We start from the raw sequence: 19,782 nt of genomic DNA on the forward strand, positions 1-19,782 counted from the left end.
ATATCCCGGGTCCGTTCAAACACAAGTATGTCCCTCACAGAGCACTGAAAAGGAACCAGTCCTTTATCTTGGCAGCAGAGCTCAAACGCTTGCCACTTATATGCATACAGCCCTCTTGTGGAGGGTGCCCTTGCAGACTGAATGGCAGCAATAACCTTTAGAGCTAAACCCCTAGCCATCAGATTGGCCCTCTCAGGGGCCAGGCCCATAGGAACTAAATCTCTGGCCTCATGCCAAACCTGTCCATGACCACCTTGTGGGACAACACCTGGCCCATGAGAACCCCTTGTGAAAGCAGCCAGGGATCCATCCACTGGGCCAGTGCCCGAAGGCATGTCAGGGACACCTGTATCGACCGGTTTAGAAATTGGGCCTAGTAGAGCTGGAACCCTGACCCCCTCTCTGGGGATAAAAAAAAAAAACACCAGTCTAACTCGAAACCCAGGAATGGAATGCGCTGCAATGGGGTTTGACAGCTCTTTTTCTGGTTTACAATAAAACCTAGAGAGTATACATGGGACACCAGCCTGGATGTGTGTAACACTGCTTATTCCCTAGACTCCGTTGCTATCAGCCAATTGTCCAGATAGGCCATTACCCTCAGCCCCTGGCCCCTCATGGGTGCCACAGCTACCTCCACCACCTTTGAAAAGATGCGAGGCGAGAGGGACATGCCGAAAGGGAGTACCAAAAACTCATGGCTATCACCTCATAATGGAATGTCAGAAACTTTCTGTGGCTGGGGTACATGGGCACATGAAAGTACGCATCCTTTAGGTTGATGATGGTGAACATCTTGAATTTGCAAACTCTGAGATGTTTGTTCAGGGCATGCATGTCTAGAATGGGGCGTAAACCCCCGGTCCCTTTTCAGAACCAGGAAATACCAGCTGTACCAGCCGTCCTAGGCTTCCGACAGAGGAACCACTTGCCTATTTCTGGAGCAGGAAGGGATATTTCCTACCTTAATACTGGAGCTGAGGCCAGGGGAACAGTCGACGTGATGAAGCCGCAAAAACGTGGGGGCCGTACAAGAAATTGTAGCCTGTACCCCAAAGTCACTGTTCGCATTACCCAGGTCGGAGCAGGCAGCGAGTCTCCCGTAAAGGTCCATCTGAGGGCGCATAGGTTCTTTATTAACATCTCCACCATTTTCGACATTCTTGTCTGAATGTGGAGGAGGGACATATTTTATTGAACTCATGTGGAATACACAATACTCTTGAAACCCGAAAACAATGGGGTTGAAACAATGTGTTTAGGTGCCTGAAGCCCGGTCCACTCTGGGTTCGGGGGCTTCGGCCATCCGTGACGTATCCCGATTGGCTGTGCCACTTGGGGGTACTGTTGTCACCACCGGTGGTTGGCAAGGGAGGACCTGATCCCGTGCCACACCCCATCCCAGAGCTAGGTGCGCAGGGTCTATCTCCTTCCATGACAGGACTAGCTCTCACTTCGCCCCTGGAAGCGGTGGCGGCACTTGTGCCTGGCAGTCTGGCGTTGCGCCTGGGAACCAGGCCTGTCCGACCTAGTGCTGGGCCCGGCCCCGGGGGCAGCCCACTTAGCCGGCTGAGCTCCGCCTGCTAGCCTTCCGGAAGGTGCCCCCCCGGCATCCCCAAAGGACCTCAGACGGAACTGAGCCTGTATAGCCTCCAGGGGCGAACCGAACAACCCCGTGGGAGAAATCTGTCTGTCCCCTTCCGGCACCTGTGAAAGTGTCAACCAAAGATGACGCTCTGCCACCACAGTAGCTCCCATGCTCTTCCCGAGCACCTGAACGGTGCACCAACATATGCGCAGAATGAAGTCGGCCGTAACACAGATCTCATCCAGGAGCTCTGCGTGGGGCTCTATGGTCAGATGACATGAAAATAGAGCTCTTTGACCACACACACCAGTGGTGGGTTTGGCGTTGAAAAACAGAAGCAAGTGCAGAAAAGTACCTCATACCTAATATGGTGGTGGATCGTTGATGTTATGGGGCTATTTTGCTTCCACTGGTCCTGGGGCCCTTGTTAAAGGCCCAGTGCAGTCAAAAATGTGATTGTCCTGTGTTTTATATATATTTCCACACTATGAGGTTGTAATAATACTGTGGGATTGTGAAAATTATGATAATACCCTTTTAGTGTTTTGGTTGGATGGAGTTTTGGCCTACCTGGTGACATCACAAGGCGGTAAATTAGTTAATAGACCAATAACAAAGAGTTCCAAACCTCTCTGACAGCTAGTTTTCAGTTTTCCTCTTCCCCTCAGACAGTCCTAGCAAATTCTTGCTTGAGAAATTGCTCTCTGCTAAGAAGTTTCTTTTTGACCATTTTAGTTCAAAACAATCACAGTAAGGTACTTAATTGTTACCCAGACCCTTCTGTTTTTGAGATTTTTATTTTATTACTTGTTAAACAAAATGTATTTCTCTAAGCAATTGTATACAATAATTTAATTTGCAAATTGTTTATATATTTGTCATCGCACCTGAAAGACAGTTGTTGACACAATCCTTGTGACTGTCATTTGTTTTGACATGTAAATTGTAAAACTGGAAGCTGAGAATGTTGTTCAACTTGAAGGCTTAAATCTGACTCAAGTTCTCCCTCTGCCACCTCTGGTTCCCACCCTCAACCCCCCAGCCTCTCTCTGTATGTCTCCCACATACTATGTGGAATCATTTTACAGTGCTTTTAGAAGGTATTCAAACACCTTGACTTTTTCCACATTTTGTTGTGTTACAAAGTGGGATTAAAATTGATTTAATTGAAATGTTTTGTCAACGATCTACACAAAATACTCTAATGTCAAAGTGAATAAAAATTCTAACATTTGTACAAAAATTAAGGGTTCAACCACCGGAGTCCAATACATGTTATAATCACCTTTGGCAGTGATTCTTTCTGGGTAAGTCTAAGCGCTTTGTACACCTGGATTGTGCAATATTTGCACATTATTCTTTAAAAAAATTCTAGCTTTGTGAAGTTGGTGGTTGATCATTGCTAGACAGCCATTTTCAAGTCTTGCCATAGATTTTCAAACCGATTTAAGACTAACTGTAACTAGGTCACTCAGGAACATTCAATGTCGTCTTGGTAAGAAACTCCTGTGAATGTTTGGCCTTGTGTTTTAGGTTATTGTCCTGCTGAAAGGTGAATTTGTCTCCCAGTGTCTGTTGGAAAGCAGACTGAACCAGGTTTTCCTCAAGGATTTTGTCTGTGCTTAACTCTATTCCATTTATTTTTAGTCCTTCGCCGATGACAAGCATACCCATAACATGATGCAGCCACCACCATGCTTGAAATATGAAGAATGGTAGTCAGTGATGTGTTGTGTTGGATTTGCCCCAAACATAACGCTTTGTATTCATAAAGTAAATTTCTTTGCCACATGTTTTGCAGTTTTACTGTACACTACAGTTTTACTGTAGTGTCTTATTGTAAACATGTTGCATGTTTTGGAATATTTTTATTCTGTACTGGTTTCCTTCTTTTCTCTCAGTCATTTAGGTTAGTATTGTGGAGTAACTACAATGTTGTTGATCCATCCTCAGTTATCTCCTATCACAGCTATTAAACTCTGTAACTGTTTTAAACCATTGGCCTCATGGTGAAATCCCTGAAATCCCTGAGCGGTTTCCTTCCTCTTTGGCAACTGAGTTAGGTAGGACGCCTGTATCTGTGTAGTGACTGGGTGTATTGATACACCATCCAAAGTGTAATTAATGACTTCACCATTTAATGACTTCTATTTTTACCCATCTACCAATAGGTGTGCTTCTTTGCGAGGCATTAGAATACCTCACTGGACTTTGTGGTTGAATCTGTGTTTTGAAATGGATTGCTCAACTGAGAGACCTTACAAATAACTATGTTCAGGTTACAGAAATGAGGTAGTCATTCAGAAATCATGTTAAACACTATTATTGCACACAGAGGGAGTCCATGCAACTAATTATGTGACATGTTAATAACTTTTTTTTACTGCTGAACGTATTTAGGCTTGCAATAACAAAGGGCTTGAATACTTAGCTTTTATTTTTGTATTAATAATTCCACTGACATTATGGGGTATTGTTTGTAAGCCAGTGACACAAAATCTCTATTTAATCCATTTTAAATTCAGGCTGTAACACAACAAAATTAGGAAAAAGTCAAGGAGTGTGAATACTTTCTGAAGGCACTGCACTTCTTAGATTAGACCCCCCCAGTTTCCACCTCCCTTTCAGGCCTCAGAATATGTCAGGATTCATGAATCCCATCTCCTCTCTCCTCCCCTTTCTCTGTTCTGGTCTGTTACATAAGAACACATCATGCCAAGACAATGGAGCTTATTGTTGCATTGTCACCACCTCACCACTAATACAATATGTTTTCCATGAGAATAGGAAACCATATGTCAGGATTTTAGTACATCTGTTTGAATTTCTATACATCTCCTGTAGCTCTGAAGTCCTGTGAAGCTAGCCAAATATGTGTATGTTTATATTTGTAGCTTTATTCTAACATTTATTCAATTTTCTCAGAATAGCTAACAGTTCCTAACCTGTCTCGATATTTCCCCCAGCTGTACAACGGTCCCAACGATCAAGCCCCTCTGATTGGCTCGTACTGTGGGAACACGCCCCCTCCGGCCAACACCACCACTAGCTCCTCCCTTCACGTGGTGTTCCGCACTGACTCATCAATTGCCATGACGGGCTTCCAGATGCTCTGGTACCAGAACGGTGAGACCATAACACAACCACAACTAGCTCTTGCACCACAACACAACCACAATATGACTATAAGTAATAGAACCATAACAACCATACACAACAAACTGGCTGTGTCCAAAATAGCACCCTATTCCCTTCATAGTGCAGTACTTTTGACCAGCAAACCCCGCCCATCTGCCACTCCAGGTAAGCTAGAGCAAAGATTTCAAATAGTATTTAAAACCAGGTCTGACTGTTAGTATGAATATGAAGTTGTACTAGCTAGATCGAAGAGGGACCACAAATACCACGCCCCCCCCTTCCTCTTACTGCTGTGTTCCATTATGATGTCATCTGTTCCTTCTCCTCACTTTTTTCCCAAACAGCTCTGGGAACTCCCCCTGCCCTCACGCCCACATAGGAAAGGGCCTGGCCCAAACACTCACTGTTACTGTACGATTCACTGTAAATAGGCCTAAAGCACAGCCAACATGCTCTGTGTTGAATTATTTAGTATACGACTGAATGGCCATTGGCAAGAGAAATTGTGAAATGGGACCGCTTGTGGAAGAATATGCATTTGTCATAAAATACTAATTTCGTTCAATTTCATCCCTTTTTGTCTCTACTCTAGCTGCATCCTTAATTACCAAAGTGTTAGATTGGTACATTCAGTCTTGGCAACCTAATTTAAAGTAATCCATGTTTCAGGGATATTCAATGATTTGCAACACAGAGCTAGTCTGGGAAAATACCCCCACTTTGTCCCTCATGTTTTTCACCAAAGGAAAAGTTAGATCAAGACTACCTTGAAAGCTGTAAGAGGCTTATAGAAGATAAGAGACACCACAAAGTTTAGAGGCCAACATTCCTGTTGATTTTTCATAAAGGATTACACTACAATTTAGTTAATATTAAAGGAGTTGTAATTAGCTCAAAGTCGTTTACAGATTAATTGCTTGTGCTCTTCGTTGCACAATTACGGACATTTGCATTCACACAACACATACAGTGTACATATCATTTTTACTATTTGTTCAGTACAGACTGATCGCTCAGCAATTCTGTCCCCTGCTTTACTTCTATTCCACAACACTGTGAGATTTACTGAGTGAATAGCAGGATGCCATTGAAGTTGCTGAAATGATCTTGATCGTCATAGACCCATGTAGATTCCAATAGATGAACATAGATCTCATTCCCCTCCAACTGCACAGTGATCCCATTAGATACACTAGCCCAGTCGCCAGCACCGTTTCCCATAGAAGTTACAAGTAATTGACACATTTTCATCAGCAATGTACAACATTGGCCTGCATTATAGATATGATAGTATGTGAAGTGATAGAGATGCATGCAGACGTCTAAGCAACTGTCACACGTTGTACGATAGACCATAATGCAGTTGTCTTCATTCATCACTATGTGGAGATTACCTGTATTTGGGCTCTAAGCATCGCCGATGTTGGTGAAGACCTTGCTGTAGATCAGGGTGGTTAACGTTTTGTAGGGTCCGAAGTACCCGACACCTAGTCCAGCTGAGAATGCCACCTTTGGTTTGGCTGGGGTACATGCAAAGTGTTGCAACTTGCGTGATATAATCACTCTTGATAAATGCTGTAACAAACTATAGTGAACAGTTACAGTATTAGCATATCTCATCCAAACATTGGGAAAGGAAGTTAGGCTAACCCTTTCAACATACAATTATTTGATGAAAATAATGGACATTGATAATTAATAATATTCCCAAATCATAATTTGACTGCTTGTGCATACAGTATGCTCAGGGGATAATACTGTACGATTTGGAATGGCAATGATGATACTCACATAATCTTTAAATAAAATAACTGTCATGACCACAGACTCAGTAAATGATACAATGTTACCTGCATTCTGCTTCAGCTCCCCCACCTGGTCAGCCACTGTGATGCTCAGTTGGGATGTAAGACCTGGAGAAATATGAATATCAAGCTTTAAGACTCTAGTCAACTAGGCTCCACCTGCCTCACACTGGCACTCAACTCCAATGCTTGAGCTATGGTATAGCAAGTAGAAGTGTTTTAAGGGCCATAGGTTGAGAAATTACAGAGCTTATCAATAATGGACAAAACAGCAGAGAATTAAGGTGAGCTCAGTCTATGAAGGAGGCAATTTTGAATCAACCAGTTTTCAGACTAAGAAAAAAATTACATGTCTAACGGGCTAAATAGTATATTAATTGATACCTTTGATCTAACAGCTAAATAGTCTCCCGAGTGGCGCTGTGCCACTAGAGATCCTGGTTCGAATCCAGGCTCTGTCGTAGCCGGCCGCGACCGGGAGACCCATGGGGCGGCGCACAATTGGCCCAGCGTCGTCCAGGGTAAGGGAGGGAATGGCCGGCAGGGATGTAGCTCAGTTGGTAGAGCATGGCATTTGCAACGCCAGGGTTGTGGGTTCGATTCCAGTATGAAAAAATAAAATAAAAAACATGTATGCACTCACTAACTGTAAGTCGCTCTGGATAAGAGCGTCTGCTAAATGACTAAAATGTAAATGTAAAGTGTAGTATATTAATTGATACTTTTGATCTAACGGCTAAATAGTATATTAATTGACACCTTTGATATAACGGGCTAAATAGTATATTAATTGATACCTTTTGATCTAACGGGCTAAATAGTATATTAATTGACACCTTTGATCTAACAGGCTAAATAGTATATTAATTGATACCTTTGATCTATGAAATTACACACCTTAATGACAGGCGGCTTTTTGTCATTATTAGTCTATGTGACCAACACTAACCAGCATTACTATGTCCCAATTACCTCTCCTTCCTCCCATCTTGCACTTGTTCACTTCCCTTTTTTTATTTTGTTTATTTAACCTTTATTTAACCAGGTAAGCCAGTTGAGAACACGTTCTCATTTACAACCTGGCCAAGATAAAGCAAAGCAGTGCGATAAAAACAACAACACAGAGTTACATATGGGGTAAACAAAACATAAAGTCAAAAATACAACAGAAAATATACAGTGGGGAAAAAAGTATTTAGTCAGCCACCAATTGTGCAAGTTCTCCCACTTAAAAAGATGAGAGAGGCCTGTAATTTTCATCATAGGTACACGTCAACTATGACAGACAAATTGAGGGAAAAAAATCCAGAAAATCACATTGTAGGATTTTTTATGAATTTATTTGCAAATTATGGTGGAAAATAAGTATTTGGTCACCTACAAACAAGCAACATTTCTGGCTCTCACAGACCTGTAACTTCTTCTTTAAGAGGCTCCTCTGTCCTCCACTCGTTACCTGTATTAATGGCACCTGTTTGAACTTGTTATCAGTATAAAAGACACCTGTCCACAACCTCAAACAGTCACACTCCGAACTCCACTATGGCCAAGACCAAAGAGCTGTCAAAGGACACCAGAAACAAAATTGTAGACCTGCACCAGGCTGGGAAGACTGAATCTGCAATAGGTAAGCAGCTTGGTTTGAAGAAATCAACTGTGGGAGCAATTATTAGGAAATGGAAGACATACAAGACCACTGATAATCTCCCTCGATCTGGGGCTCCACGCAAGATCTCACCCTGTGGGGTCAAAATGATCACAAGAACGGTGAGCAAAAATCCTAGAACCACCCTAGTGAATGACCTGCAGAGAGCTGGGACCAAAGTAACAAAGCCTACCATCAGTAACACACTACGCCGCCAGGGACTCAAATCCTGCAGTGCAGGACGTGTCCCCCTGCTTAAGCCAGTACATGTCCAGGCCCGTCTGAAGTTTGCTAGAGTGCATTTGGATGATCCAGAAGAGGATTGGGAGAATGTCATATGGTCAGATGAAACCAAAATATAACTTTTTGGTAAAAACTCAATTTGTCGTGTTTGGAGGACAAAGAATGCTGAGTTGCATCCAAAGAACACCATACCTACTGTGAAGCATGGGGGTGGAAACATCATGCTTTGGGGCTGTTTTTCTGCAAAGGGACCAGGACGACTGATCCATGTAAAGGAAAGAATGAATGGGGCCATGTATCGTGAGATTTTGAGTGAAAACCTCCTTCCATCAGCAAGGGCATTGAAGATGAAACGTGGCTGGGTCTTTCAGCATGACAATGATCCCAAACACACCACCCGGGCAACGAAGGAGTGGCTTCGTAAGAAGCATTTCAAGGTCCTGGAGTGGCCTAGCCAGTCTCCAGATCTCAACCCCATAGAAAATCTTTGGAGGGAGTTGAAAGTCCGTTTTGCCCAGCGACAGCCCCAAAACATCACTGCTCTAGAGGAGATCTGCATGGAGGAATGGGCCAAAATACCAGCAACAGTGTGTGAAAACCTTGTGAAGACTTACAGAAAACGTTTGACCTGTGTCATTGCCAACAAAGGGTATATAACAAAGTATTGAGAAACTTTTGTTATTGACCAAATACTTATTTTCCACCATCATTTGCAAATAAATTCATTAAAAATCCTACAATGTGATTTTCTGGATTTTCTTTCCTCATTTTGTCTGTCATAGTTGACGTGTACCTATGATGAAAATTACAGGCCTCTCTCATCTTTTTAAGTGGGAGAACTTGCACAATTGGTGGCTTTTCCCCCACTGTATATACAGTGTGTGCAAATGTAGCAAGTTATGGAGGTAAGGCCATAGGCCATAGTGCAAATTAATTACAATTTAGTATTAACACTGGAATGATAGATGTGCAAGAGATGATGTGCAAATAGAGATACTGGGGTGCAAATGAGCAAAATAAATAACAATATGGGGATGAGGTAGTTGGGTGGGCTAATTTCAGATGGGCTTTTGCCCAATAAATCATCACTGATTTGAAAGGAAATGACTGGTATAGCAAATATGGTGGAAACTCCCACTAGCCCATACCTTCAACAATCCAATTATTTTAGATTTGTGGGAAGTGGTGAGCAAGTATACTCTTCAGGTGAAAGGAGAAATTAGTGGAACCCACCCCTTATCTCCATCAGCCTTACTGACTCAGTGTGGCCCCCTACAGGTTGTGGTGGGGATCTGTCTGGTCCCACGGGCTCCTTCAACAGCCCAGGATACCCCAACAGATACCCAGAGAACAGAGAGTGTATCTGGCACATCCAGACTGCCACAGGAAGCAGCATCACCATCACCATCTATGAGTTTGATGTGGAGTACCACCCTGACTGCAACTATGACGTACTGGAGGTAATGTGTGTGTGGTGTGTCAATGTGTGTGTCGGTGTCCGTGTGTGCCTGTGTTTGTGTTGGTGTGGGTCTTAGTGAGTGTGTGTTTGATACTGCGTGGTGTATGCCAGATTTGTGTTGTGCTTACTCCTGTGCTAGCTGTACCCAGAGGGCCTAGCGCGGAGTAGCTCACGCCAGTGGAATGCTGACTTCCACCAGACAGAACAGTGAATGGAGCCAGCGGGGCAGAAATGACCTGGAAATCACAGCTTAGAGAGCTAGCTAGCTGGCCTTTATCTGGTCCAACTGCCTCCAACACTGGACTCACCCCGCCACCGCCAAACTACCCACAGTCCCTCAGGGTCATTCAGTGTCTTCACCCTAACTTCCCACAAATGTCACTTCATCATCATGTGGTTATCAGCTGCTTCTTCCTGTCCTGTAACTGACCAAATATGTTTGTTGTTGTGGACACAATCTGTAGACCAGCAAAACATTTTAAAGGATGGTCTGACAATTAGCTAATTTGATTCCCATGTGTCCTATTTTTAAACCAGACAAATGAGCATAGATGAGGACATGAACATAGTTAAGTGATAACCTCAGCTCTAAATATGCAGTGAAAGTCCGAATGTGCATTCTGTACGGTCTTTGTACCCTTCAATGGCCCGTTGTTGCTACATTAGGTTGTATGTACACTGAGTGTACAAAACATTAGGAACACCTTCCTAATATTGAGTTGCACCCCCTTTTGCCCTCAGAACAGCCTTAATTCATCGGGGCATAGACTCTACAAGGTGTCAAGCTTTCCACAGGGATGCCGGCCCATGTTGAATCCAATGCTTTCCACAGTTGTGTCAAGTTGACTGCATGTCCTTTGAGTAGTGGACCATTCTTGATACACACAGGAAACTGTTGTGCGGGAAAAACCCCAGCAGCATTGCAGTTCTTGACACACTCAAACCAGTGCGCCTGGCACCTACTACCATACCCCGTTCAAAGGCACTTAAACCTTTTGTCTTGCTGATTCACCCTCTGAATGGCACACATACACAATCCATGTCTCAATTGTCTCAAGGCTTCAAAATCATTATTTAACCTGTCTCCTCCCCTTCATCTACACTTATTGAATGGAACACTGGTCACTTTAATAATGGAACACTGGTCACTTTAATAATGTTTACATACTGTTTTACCCATTTCATATGTATATACTGTATATTAGTCAAGGCCATCCTATTCAACCATTGCTGTACATATACTATTCTATCCAACGTATTCTTCAGATACTACATATTCTATCCACATACTGTCCACAATGTCTAAACATCCCATCACATATATATATATATATATATATATATATATATATATATATATATATATATACTCCGACATTGCTCGTACTAATATTACTTAATTCCATTCTTTTACTTTTAGATTGGTGTGTATTGTTAGATATTACTGCACTGTTGGAGGTAGAAACACAAGCATTTCGGTACACCCGCAATATCATCTGCTAAATAGGTGTATGCGACCAATAAAATTTGATTTGATTTAATAGGTGACATCAATAAGGGATCATAGCTTTCACCTGGTCAGTCTGTCATGGAAAGAGCAGGTGTTCCTAATGTTTTGTACACTCAGCGTAATATTTATGGCTGTATGCCGTAAAACCCAGTGATCTCTACTGTACAATCTTTGTGACCCAAACACTAACCCCTAAACCCTGTCTCTCTACAGGTGTATACAGGTCCAGACCTGTCAGCTCTCTGTCTCGCCCAGCTCTGCACAACCTCCACCATTTAACTGTATCTTCCTTAACCCCTGAACCTCTGACCTTTAACCTCTAACCCCTGTCTTTCCACAGGTATACGGAGGCCCTGACCTTTCAGCCCCAAGGCTAGCCCAGCTCTGCACAACAACCTCCAGCCCCCTCCAGGTGTCCAGCACGGGGAACATGGTCACAGTCCGCTTCAAGTCTGACCCCTATGTCAGTGGCCGAGGGTTCAATGCCAGCTGGGTCGAGGTCCAGGGAGGTGGGTGATAGTTGGCTGTAGACACATACTGTACTGCACATACACACAAATACATACACGTTTTCACTAAATCCCGCTTCCTCCCCACTCTCCTCTCTTCCTCCCCAGGTTGTGGAGGTCCGATCAAGGCCCCCAGTGGAGAGATCCACTCCCCCAACTACCCCGCCAACTACCCCAACACGGTGGACTGTTCCTGGACCATCTCAGTGGACGTAGGCCACCGGGTCCTCTTCAACTTCACTGACCTGGACATAGAGCTCCACTCCATGTGCCAGTGGGACCATGTAGCTGTGAGTGACTTACTTTATGAATGATGACGTGTTAATGGTATTTATACTTCTGGGATGAGTAGGACATTTGGAATGTGATTGTGGTTCTACTCTCTTTATGCCGCTATCTCTCTCAATGTCAGGGTATTGGCATGTCCACACTAACAGATGTCATGGTCCTCTGAAAGAAGCTTGGCATCTGAACACAGAGACATTTATTATTATTATTATTATTACATTCTATTGAAATATCAACTACTGTTCTGAGGGCAGTTTCCAGTCTGTCCCTCCCACTGCCTCTGTCATTCTAAGTGGCCTTTGTTCCATCCCCCCATCACAGAGAGACAAACCACAAACAGAGTAGAGCTCTTTGTCTCTCTGTGGTTTGGCCATCTTCTTGTCACATTCCACGGCCCATTATTAACACAGTAAAGGGAAGACAGTACCACCGAAATTATGTGATGTCTCTGATGTTCCACTGGTCAAGTGCCCTAGTGGTCTGTGATACAAGCTAGTGCTACAGATTCTGTTCAGGGAAACAAGTAGCCTTCAGTTTATGCGAAAGAGCATTCAGTGTGTAAGATACAAGATGCAATGAAAAACTGCATTGAGGTAGCCAACAGAATAGTTATCCTTTGAAAAGCCCCCATATGAATCAAATAAAGAGCTGGCGAATGACCGATCATATGTCATTTTCTCACTTAATTGTGATCATTGCGAGACACGAACTACAGGAAACAGAAATTATTCCAGTCCTATTCCATATTTTCCATTCTGAACATCAACTTCTCATCTTTACTGTGTGTGTGTGTGTGTGTGTGTGTGTGTGTGTGTGTGTGTGTGTGTGTGTGTGTGTGTGTGTGTGTGTGTGTGTGTGTGTGTGTGTGTGTGTGTGTGTGTGTGTGTGTGTGTGTGTGTGGTGTGTGTGTGTGTGTGTAGATCTATGATGGACCCAGTATGTCTGCTCCGCTGCTGGGTCAAGTGTGTGGTCAGACCCGGCCCTCCCCCATCACCTCCACCCAGAACACCATCTTTGTGCGGTTCAGATCTGATGCCAGCCTCAACCACCGGGGCTTTGCCGCCACCTTCTCCGAGGGTGGGTCATCAGCACAGCTCGCATGGCAATAGATACACATATTGATACATATGCTGTACCTCTCTTAGCTGTTATTGAGACATTGAACACATTTCTGGTTCATTACAAATATATTTATGTGGACGAAGTCTGCTCCAGCATTGAACAATATTTGTTTAAAAGTTCTGAATCATTGCCTTTTGCTATAAAAGTGTAGATTTTTGTTTGGATTCTTGTTGTTAAAAAACTTTTATTTCTCTCAGCTTGTGGAGCAACCTTCTTGACAGATGACGTGGGCGGGGCCATCGCGTCGCCACGGTATCCTGCTGTCTACCCAGCCAATCAGAACTGCAGTTGGATCATCAAGGCTCAGTTGCCATGTCAGTTAGCCAATCACATCACAGAGACACACCACTCTATCCACTGCACTACAGCTCCCATTCATTTCAATGGCCTGCCATCTTTGGTGATTACCATGGCGTTGACCAATGGTACTTTACAATATAAAAACAATGTAATTGATAGTTATCAGTAACAAACTGAAGTCATGCTGTGTCTTGTTTTCTCTTTCTACACTCTACCCACTGCATAGTCAACCATGTGACCCTGTCGTTTACGGACTTTGAGCTGGAGAGTCTCAACTCCAACTGTTCCCATGACGCTGTGGAGATCCTAGATGGAGATAACTACATGGCACCAGTCATTGGTAAGGTCATGTTACAGGGAGTGAATATTACAGAAGAATACAGATCAGTGCTAGACAATGGATACTGATCCTCTGAGGCTGCAAACTATAGAAGAATATAAACAAGAACAGGGGATATAACAGAGACTGTGTAACCCTTTACACTCAAAACCATATATGGGTTGAAAATGGCAGATTTGAGCGCTGATCACCTCCTAAATTAGAGCGCTGTGGCTGTATAGTAACATGCTATAAATGACATCAGAGCTCATAAAGGCCAATTCCCATGAGTGTAAAGGGTAATGTCATTGTTGCAGCACATGGCCTTTAACATGAAATAACATCTCTCTTCATGAAAATATACTGTGTTGAAGTATTACTGAATACTACTCCAACACAGTGAGATAGATATGTTTTCCATGTTAATTGTGGTGATATTTATTTTCCCCTCAGGTCGCTACTGTGGGACTGAGATCCCTCACCCAGTCACATCGTTCAGCAACGCCCTGGTTGTCAACTTTGTCTCTGACTCCTCTGTCGCCATGAAGGGCTTCAGAGCAACCTACACAGGCTCCACCTCAAGTAATGCATCTAGCTGCATTTGTCAGAATGGTCAACTATTAGTGGGACCCAATGGTTGTGTCACATAAGGTCTTAAAGTACCTTCAGAAATGTAGTTTGATTCCACATATCTACTGCTATCTATTGCCTATCTTTGTAGCAATCTCCATAGAGAATACATCTGACAGTGATCAGTTCTGACAGTGACTTACCCTAACCCTCCTCTCACTAATCCTAACCCTGTCTTCCTCTCCCAGGCTGTGGAGGGGACTTGATCATGGAGACAGGGGCCTTCAACAGTCCTAACTACCCTGATGCCTACCCTCCCAACGTGGAGTGTGTCTGGACCATCACCAGCTCCCCTGGCAACCGCCTCCAGCTCTCCTTCATGTAAGTCTCCTATACTTATCACGCAGTTATTACATAGGTTATTACATAAGAACAAATGCCTACCTATTGCATCTTCTACGTATACTGAGTATATTTATTATACTGGAATAAGTATGGAATAAGTTCTAAATAAAGTGGTTATAACAGTGTTATTACATAGGTCATTACATATCAATAAAGTCATGACTACGCTAATAGTTATTATTTACCTCTCCTGTGCCAGAATGTTCCAGCTGCAGCAGAGTTCTGACTGTAACAACGATTACCTGGAGATCCGGGAGGGAAACTCTACAGGCGCTCTGGTTGGTCGGTTCTGTGGGGACTCCCTCCCCTCCAACTACACGTCTCTGATTGGCCACGTCCTGTGGGTCAAGTTCCGCTCAGACTCCTCTCTCAGCGGAGCTGGATTCAGAGCTACCTTCTCCCACTGTGAGTGTGTGTGTTGGGGTTTTGTGGGCTCGTGCACACCGTAGTGTCTTACTGTACATTCCACTCTCTCGATGACACAATGCATCTCTTCAGATGCTTTTCCTTTCTGTTAACGCCATGCATGCATCACATCCCTGTCGATGGTCTATCAAAGTCTTTCAATGACAAGATACAGTACATTAGCTTTAGATGCATCTAGTCATACACTCAGTATGCTAAACATAGGACATGTGGTCTCTCCTTCTCCAGTGTATGGGAATGACATCACAGGTACGTCAGGACAGATAGCGTCTCCCCTGTACCCCCGGACATACCCCAACAATGCAGACTACCGCTGGACCATCACTGTACCCGGAGACGACTACATCCAGATCCACTTCCTAGACATCGACATCGAGGACCTGTACGACTGCTACTATGACCAGCTTAAGGTGTGCATCATTTAGGCGACTGATTCTTTTGAAATGACAACCTCTTCCCTTCATAGAATTGAAAACATCCCCAAAAGTCATCTCATTTTGATATTAGTAAACGTTAGATCACTATCATCCTTGAAAACTCATTGTTGTGTTTGTTGTAATAGGGGGTACTGTAAACATGATATAATATAATACTAATACAATATAAGAAAGTTATATCGGGAACTATAAACCATTACCCAGTCTTTTACTTCTAACCTCTCTCTCTGTGTGTGGTCAGATATTTGACGGGCCCAATATCCATGCCTACTCCCTGGGGACGTTCTGTGGTCTATCCCTGCCCGCCTCGGTCAGTAGCTCCGGCAGCACTGTGACTCTAGAGTTCCAGTCCGACTCTGTGTTGGGGGGAAGAGGCTTCCTCATTGAATGGTCAGCCATACAGAGCTCTGGACCCCTTCCCACCATAGCACCAGGTGTGTGTTTAAGCCAGTCTGTGCGTGTGGGTGTTTGTGCACCCGTCCATGCACCCATCCGTGTGTGTTACTATACTCATTTCTATCGCTCTCTCTGTATGTAGGTGCATGTGGGGGGGCTCTGATGCCAGGCGACAGCCCCAGGTTCCTCTTCTCCCCCGGCTGGCCAGACAGCTATGACCCTAACCTGGAGTGTACCTGGGTCATCCGTTCCCCTGACTCTATCGTGGAGCTCAACTTGCTGTCTCTGGACATGGAGGACTACCCCACCTGCTACTACGACAGCCTGGTCATCAGGGATGGTGAGTGCGTGAGAGAGAGGCCTGGATCCTGTTCATTAGGCCACACCATAGCAAAACTTTTTGTAGGAAAATCAAGTATTTCTCATTGGACAAGTTCAGATAGTACATGTTTGTTTCACTCTGTTTTCTTCTGTTTCGTGCAAACTGAACAAGACCATGGTTTAGTAAGACCTTTATACTAGACTACTGGTTAATCAGCTTTGTGTGAAGCGTAAAACACTGAAGTTTTACTTTCTAGTGTCTGGGAGACAGTATGTCACTACCACAACACTGTGTAGTGTGTTTATGTTTTAGCTAAGCAAATGGACACATCTCCTCGGTGATCACTGCATGTCCTTTCCTTTGTGTTCCTGATGTTTACCCCAGTGTGTGTTCTCCTCCTCCAGGTGAGACCAACCTGTCCCCCCTGCTGAACACTGTGTGTGGCCGTGAGCTGCCTGGTCCCATCCACTCTACAGGGGACTCCATGTTCCTCCGCTTCACCTCAGACAGCAGTGTCTCTGGGAAGGGCTTCAACGCTTCCTACTCCAAGGGTGAGCTCACTCACAACCCTCTCTGAACCAATCCAATCACTGGATGTTGTTGACCCTGCTAACTTGGTTGACATCTCATTCTCTTAACCTTGCTGCTGTCTTAGTTTAATATCCAGGCTGTTGATTTCATATTGGTTTGTATCATAGGTTTTTGATCTTCCTGGATTCTGTTTCTCTATGACTTTGACAATGCAGATCATACTGATATCATTGACTGTATTTATCTAAAGGAAAAATATAATTCTCAGTATCTCTTTGACAAGTGACAATAAAATTATTGTTTTCTAATTCTCCTTCTAGGTTGTGGTGGTCTACTGCACGCAGACAGGGGTGTGCTCTCCACCCCACGGTACCCCGAGAACTACCCGTCCAATCTGGACTGTAGCTGGCACGTGATGGTGACCCCAGGCTTCAGAGTGTCTGTTAACATCCAGAGCCCCTTCCAGGTCCAGGGCTTCGGCACCGCCTGCAGCTCTGGAGACTACCTAGAGGTGAGATACAGTGCATTCGGAAAGTATTCAGACCCCTGGACTTTTTCCAAATTTTTCTACGTTTCAGCCTTATTCTAAAATTGATTAAATTGCTATTTCTCCTCATCAATCACTGACAAAGCAAAAACACGTTTTTAGAAATTTGTGCAAATGTATTACAAATAAAAAACGGATATATAACATTTACATAAGTATTCAGACCTTTTACTCAGTACTTTGTTGAAGCACCTTCGGCAGCGATTACAGCCTTAAGTTTTCTTGGGTATGACTCTACAAGCTTGGCACACCTGTATTTGGGGAGCTTCTCCCATTCTCTGCAGATCCTCTCAAGCTCTGTCAGGTTGGATGGGGAGCGTCGCTGCACAGCTATTTTCAGGTCTCTCCAGAGATGTTCAATCGGGTTCAAGTTCAGGCTCTGGCTGGGCCACTCAAGGACATTTAGAGACTTGTTCCCAAGCCACTCCTGCATTGTCTTGGTTGTGTGCTTAGGGTCGTTGTCCTGTTGGAAGGTGAACCTTCGGCCCAGTCTGAGGTCCTGAGCGCTCTGGTGCAGGTTTTCATCAAGGATCTCTCTGTACTTTGCTGCATTCATCTTTCCCTCGATTCTGACTAGTCTTCAAGTCCCTGCCGCTGAAAAATATCCCCACAGCAAGATGCTGCCACCACCATGCTTCACCGTAGGGATAGTGCCTGGTTTCCTCCAGATGTGACACTTGGCATTCAGGCAAAAGAGTTCAATCTTGGTTTCATCAGACGAGAGAATCTTGTTTCTCATGGTCTGAGAGTCTTTAGGTGCCTTTTGGCAAACTCCAAGCGGGCTGTCATGTACCTTTTACTGAGGAGTGGCTTCTGTCAGGCCACTCTACCATAAATGCCTGATTGGTGGAGTGCTGCAGAGATGGTTGTCCTTCTGGAAGGTTCTCCCATCTCTACAGAGGAACTCTGGAGGTCTGTCACCTCCCTGACCAAGGCCCTTCTCCCCCGATTTCTCAGTTTGGCCGGGCCGCCAGCTCTAGAAAGAATCTTGGTGGTTCCAAACTTCTTTCATTTACGAATGATGGAGGCCACTTTGTTCTTGGGGACCTTCAATGCTTCAGAAATGTTTTGGTACCCTTCCCCCGGTCTGTGCCTTGACACAATCCTGTCTCGGAGCTTTATGGACAATTCCTTCGACTTTATGGCTTGGTTTCTTTGCTCTGACATGCACTGTCAACTGTGGGACCTTATATAGACAGGTGTGCCTTTCCAAATCCTGTCCAATCAATTGAATTCACCACAGGTGGACTCCAATCAAGTTGTAGAAACATCTCAAGGATGATCAATGGAATCGAGTCTCATAGGTGTGAATACTTATGCAAAGATTCTAAGAACCTGTTTTCACTTTGTCATTATAGGGCATTGTGTCTAGATTATTATATATAATATTTTTTTTTTTGGTGTATTTTACCCCCTTTTTCGTATTATCCAATTGGTAGTTACCATCTTGTCCCATCGCTGCAACTCCCGTACGGATACGGGAGAGGCGAAGGTCGAGAGTCGTGTGTCCTCCGAAACACAACCCAACCTAGCCGCACTGCTTCTTGACACAGTGCCCGCTTAACCCGGAAGCCAGCCGCACCAATGTGCCGGAGGAAACACTGTACACCTGGCGACCGAGTCAGCGTGCACTGTGCCCAACCCGCCACAGGAGTCACTAATGCGCAATGGGACAAGAACATGCCTGCCGGCCAAACCCTCCCCTACCCTGGACGGCACTGGGCCAATTGTGCACCTCCCCATGGGTCTCCCGGTCGTGGCCAGCTGCGACAGAGCCTGGAATCGAACCAGGATCAATAGTGGCACAGCGATGCAGTGCCTTAGACCACTGCGCCACTCGAGAGGCCCCGTGTAGATTGAGAAAAAAATAATAATTGAATCCATTTTAGAATAAGGCTGTAACATAACAAAATGTGGAAAAAGGTAAGGGGTCTGAATACTTTCCAAATGCACTGTAATAGAGTCAAATAGAGTAGAGAAGCGCATTGCCCAGTAGAATATAAGAAAATAGATGAGATTAGAGTATAGAAAATAGTAGAATGGAGTATAATATAATAGAGTAGATATAGAATATTTTCTAACATCAAATGCACTGTTGACATATTTATAATATTTTATATAACTTGGATAGTTGTTTATCATATCAATGGATGCTACTTAGACAAATCGTTATTTGAAGCATGATCAGGTTGATTATATATAATGAATGGTTTGAACCAGTC

At 44.0% G+C, this 19,782-nt stretch overlaps 1 protein-coding gene across 1 annotated transcript in view; it reads left to right on the plus strand.

Moving 5' to 3' along the window:
* cubn (cubilin (intrinsic factor-cobalamin receptor)) overlaps window positions 1-19,782 on the plus strand; it is a gene marked incomplete at its 5' end in the record, with an annotated part of 59,009 nt that overhangs the window by 19,598 nt on the left and 19,629 nt on the right. Inside the window, 15 exons of the mRNA XM_084151825.1 lie at window positions 4,555-4,714; window positions 9,698-9,879; window positions 11,729-11,897; window positions 12,006-12,187; window positions 13,106-13,262; window positions 13,505-13,621; window positions 13,834-13,947; window positions 14,380-14,508; window positions 14,745-14,877; window positions 15,101-15,306; window positions 15,556-15,737; window positions 16,006-16,198; window positions 16,303-16,500; window positions 16,887-17,033; window positions 17,334-17,524. Of these exons, the coding sequence (XP_084007951.1) occupies window positions 4,555-4,714; window positions 9,698-9,879; window positions 11,729-11,897; window positions 12,006-12,187; window positions 13,106-13,262; window positions 13,505-13,621; window positions 13,834-13,947; window positions 14,380-14,508; window positions 14,745-14,877; window positions 15,101-15,306; window positions 15,556-15,737; window positions 16,006-16,198; window positions 16,303-16,500; window positions 16,887-17,033; window positions 17,334-17,524 (2,460 nt within the window). The remainder of the gene's footprint in view (window positions 1-4,554; window positions 4,715-9,697; window positions 9,880-11,728; window positions 11,898-12,005; window positions 12,188-13,105; window positions 13,263-13,504; window positions 13,622-13,833; window positions 13,948-14,379; window positions 14,509-14,744; window positions 14,878-15,100; window positions 15,307-15,555; window positions 15,738-16,005; window positions 16,199-16,302; window positions 16,501-16,886; window positions 17,034-17,333; window positions 17,525-19,782) is intronic.

This window comes from Coregonus lavaretus, assembly GCF_964263955.1.
Source record: "Coregonus lavaretus genome assembly, chromosome: 34".
NCBI classification, from domain to species: Eukaryota; Metazoa; Chordata; class Actinopteri; order Salmoniformes; family Salmonidae; genus Coregonus; species Coregonus lavaretus.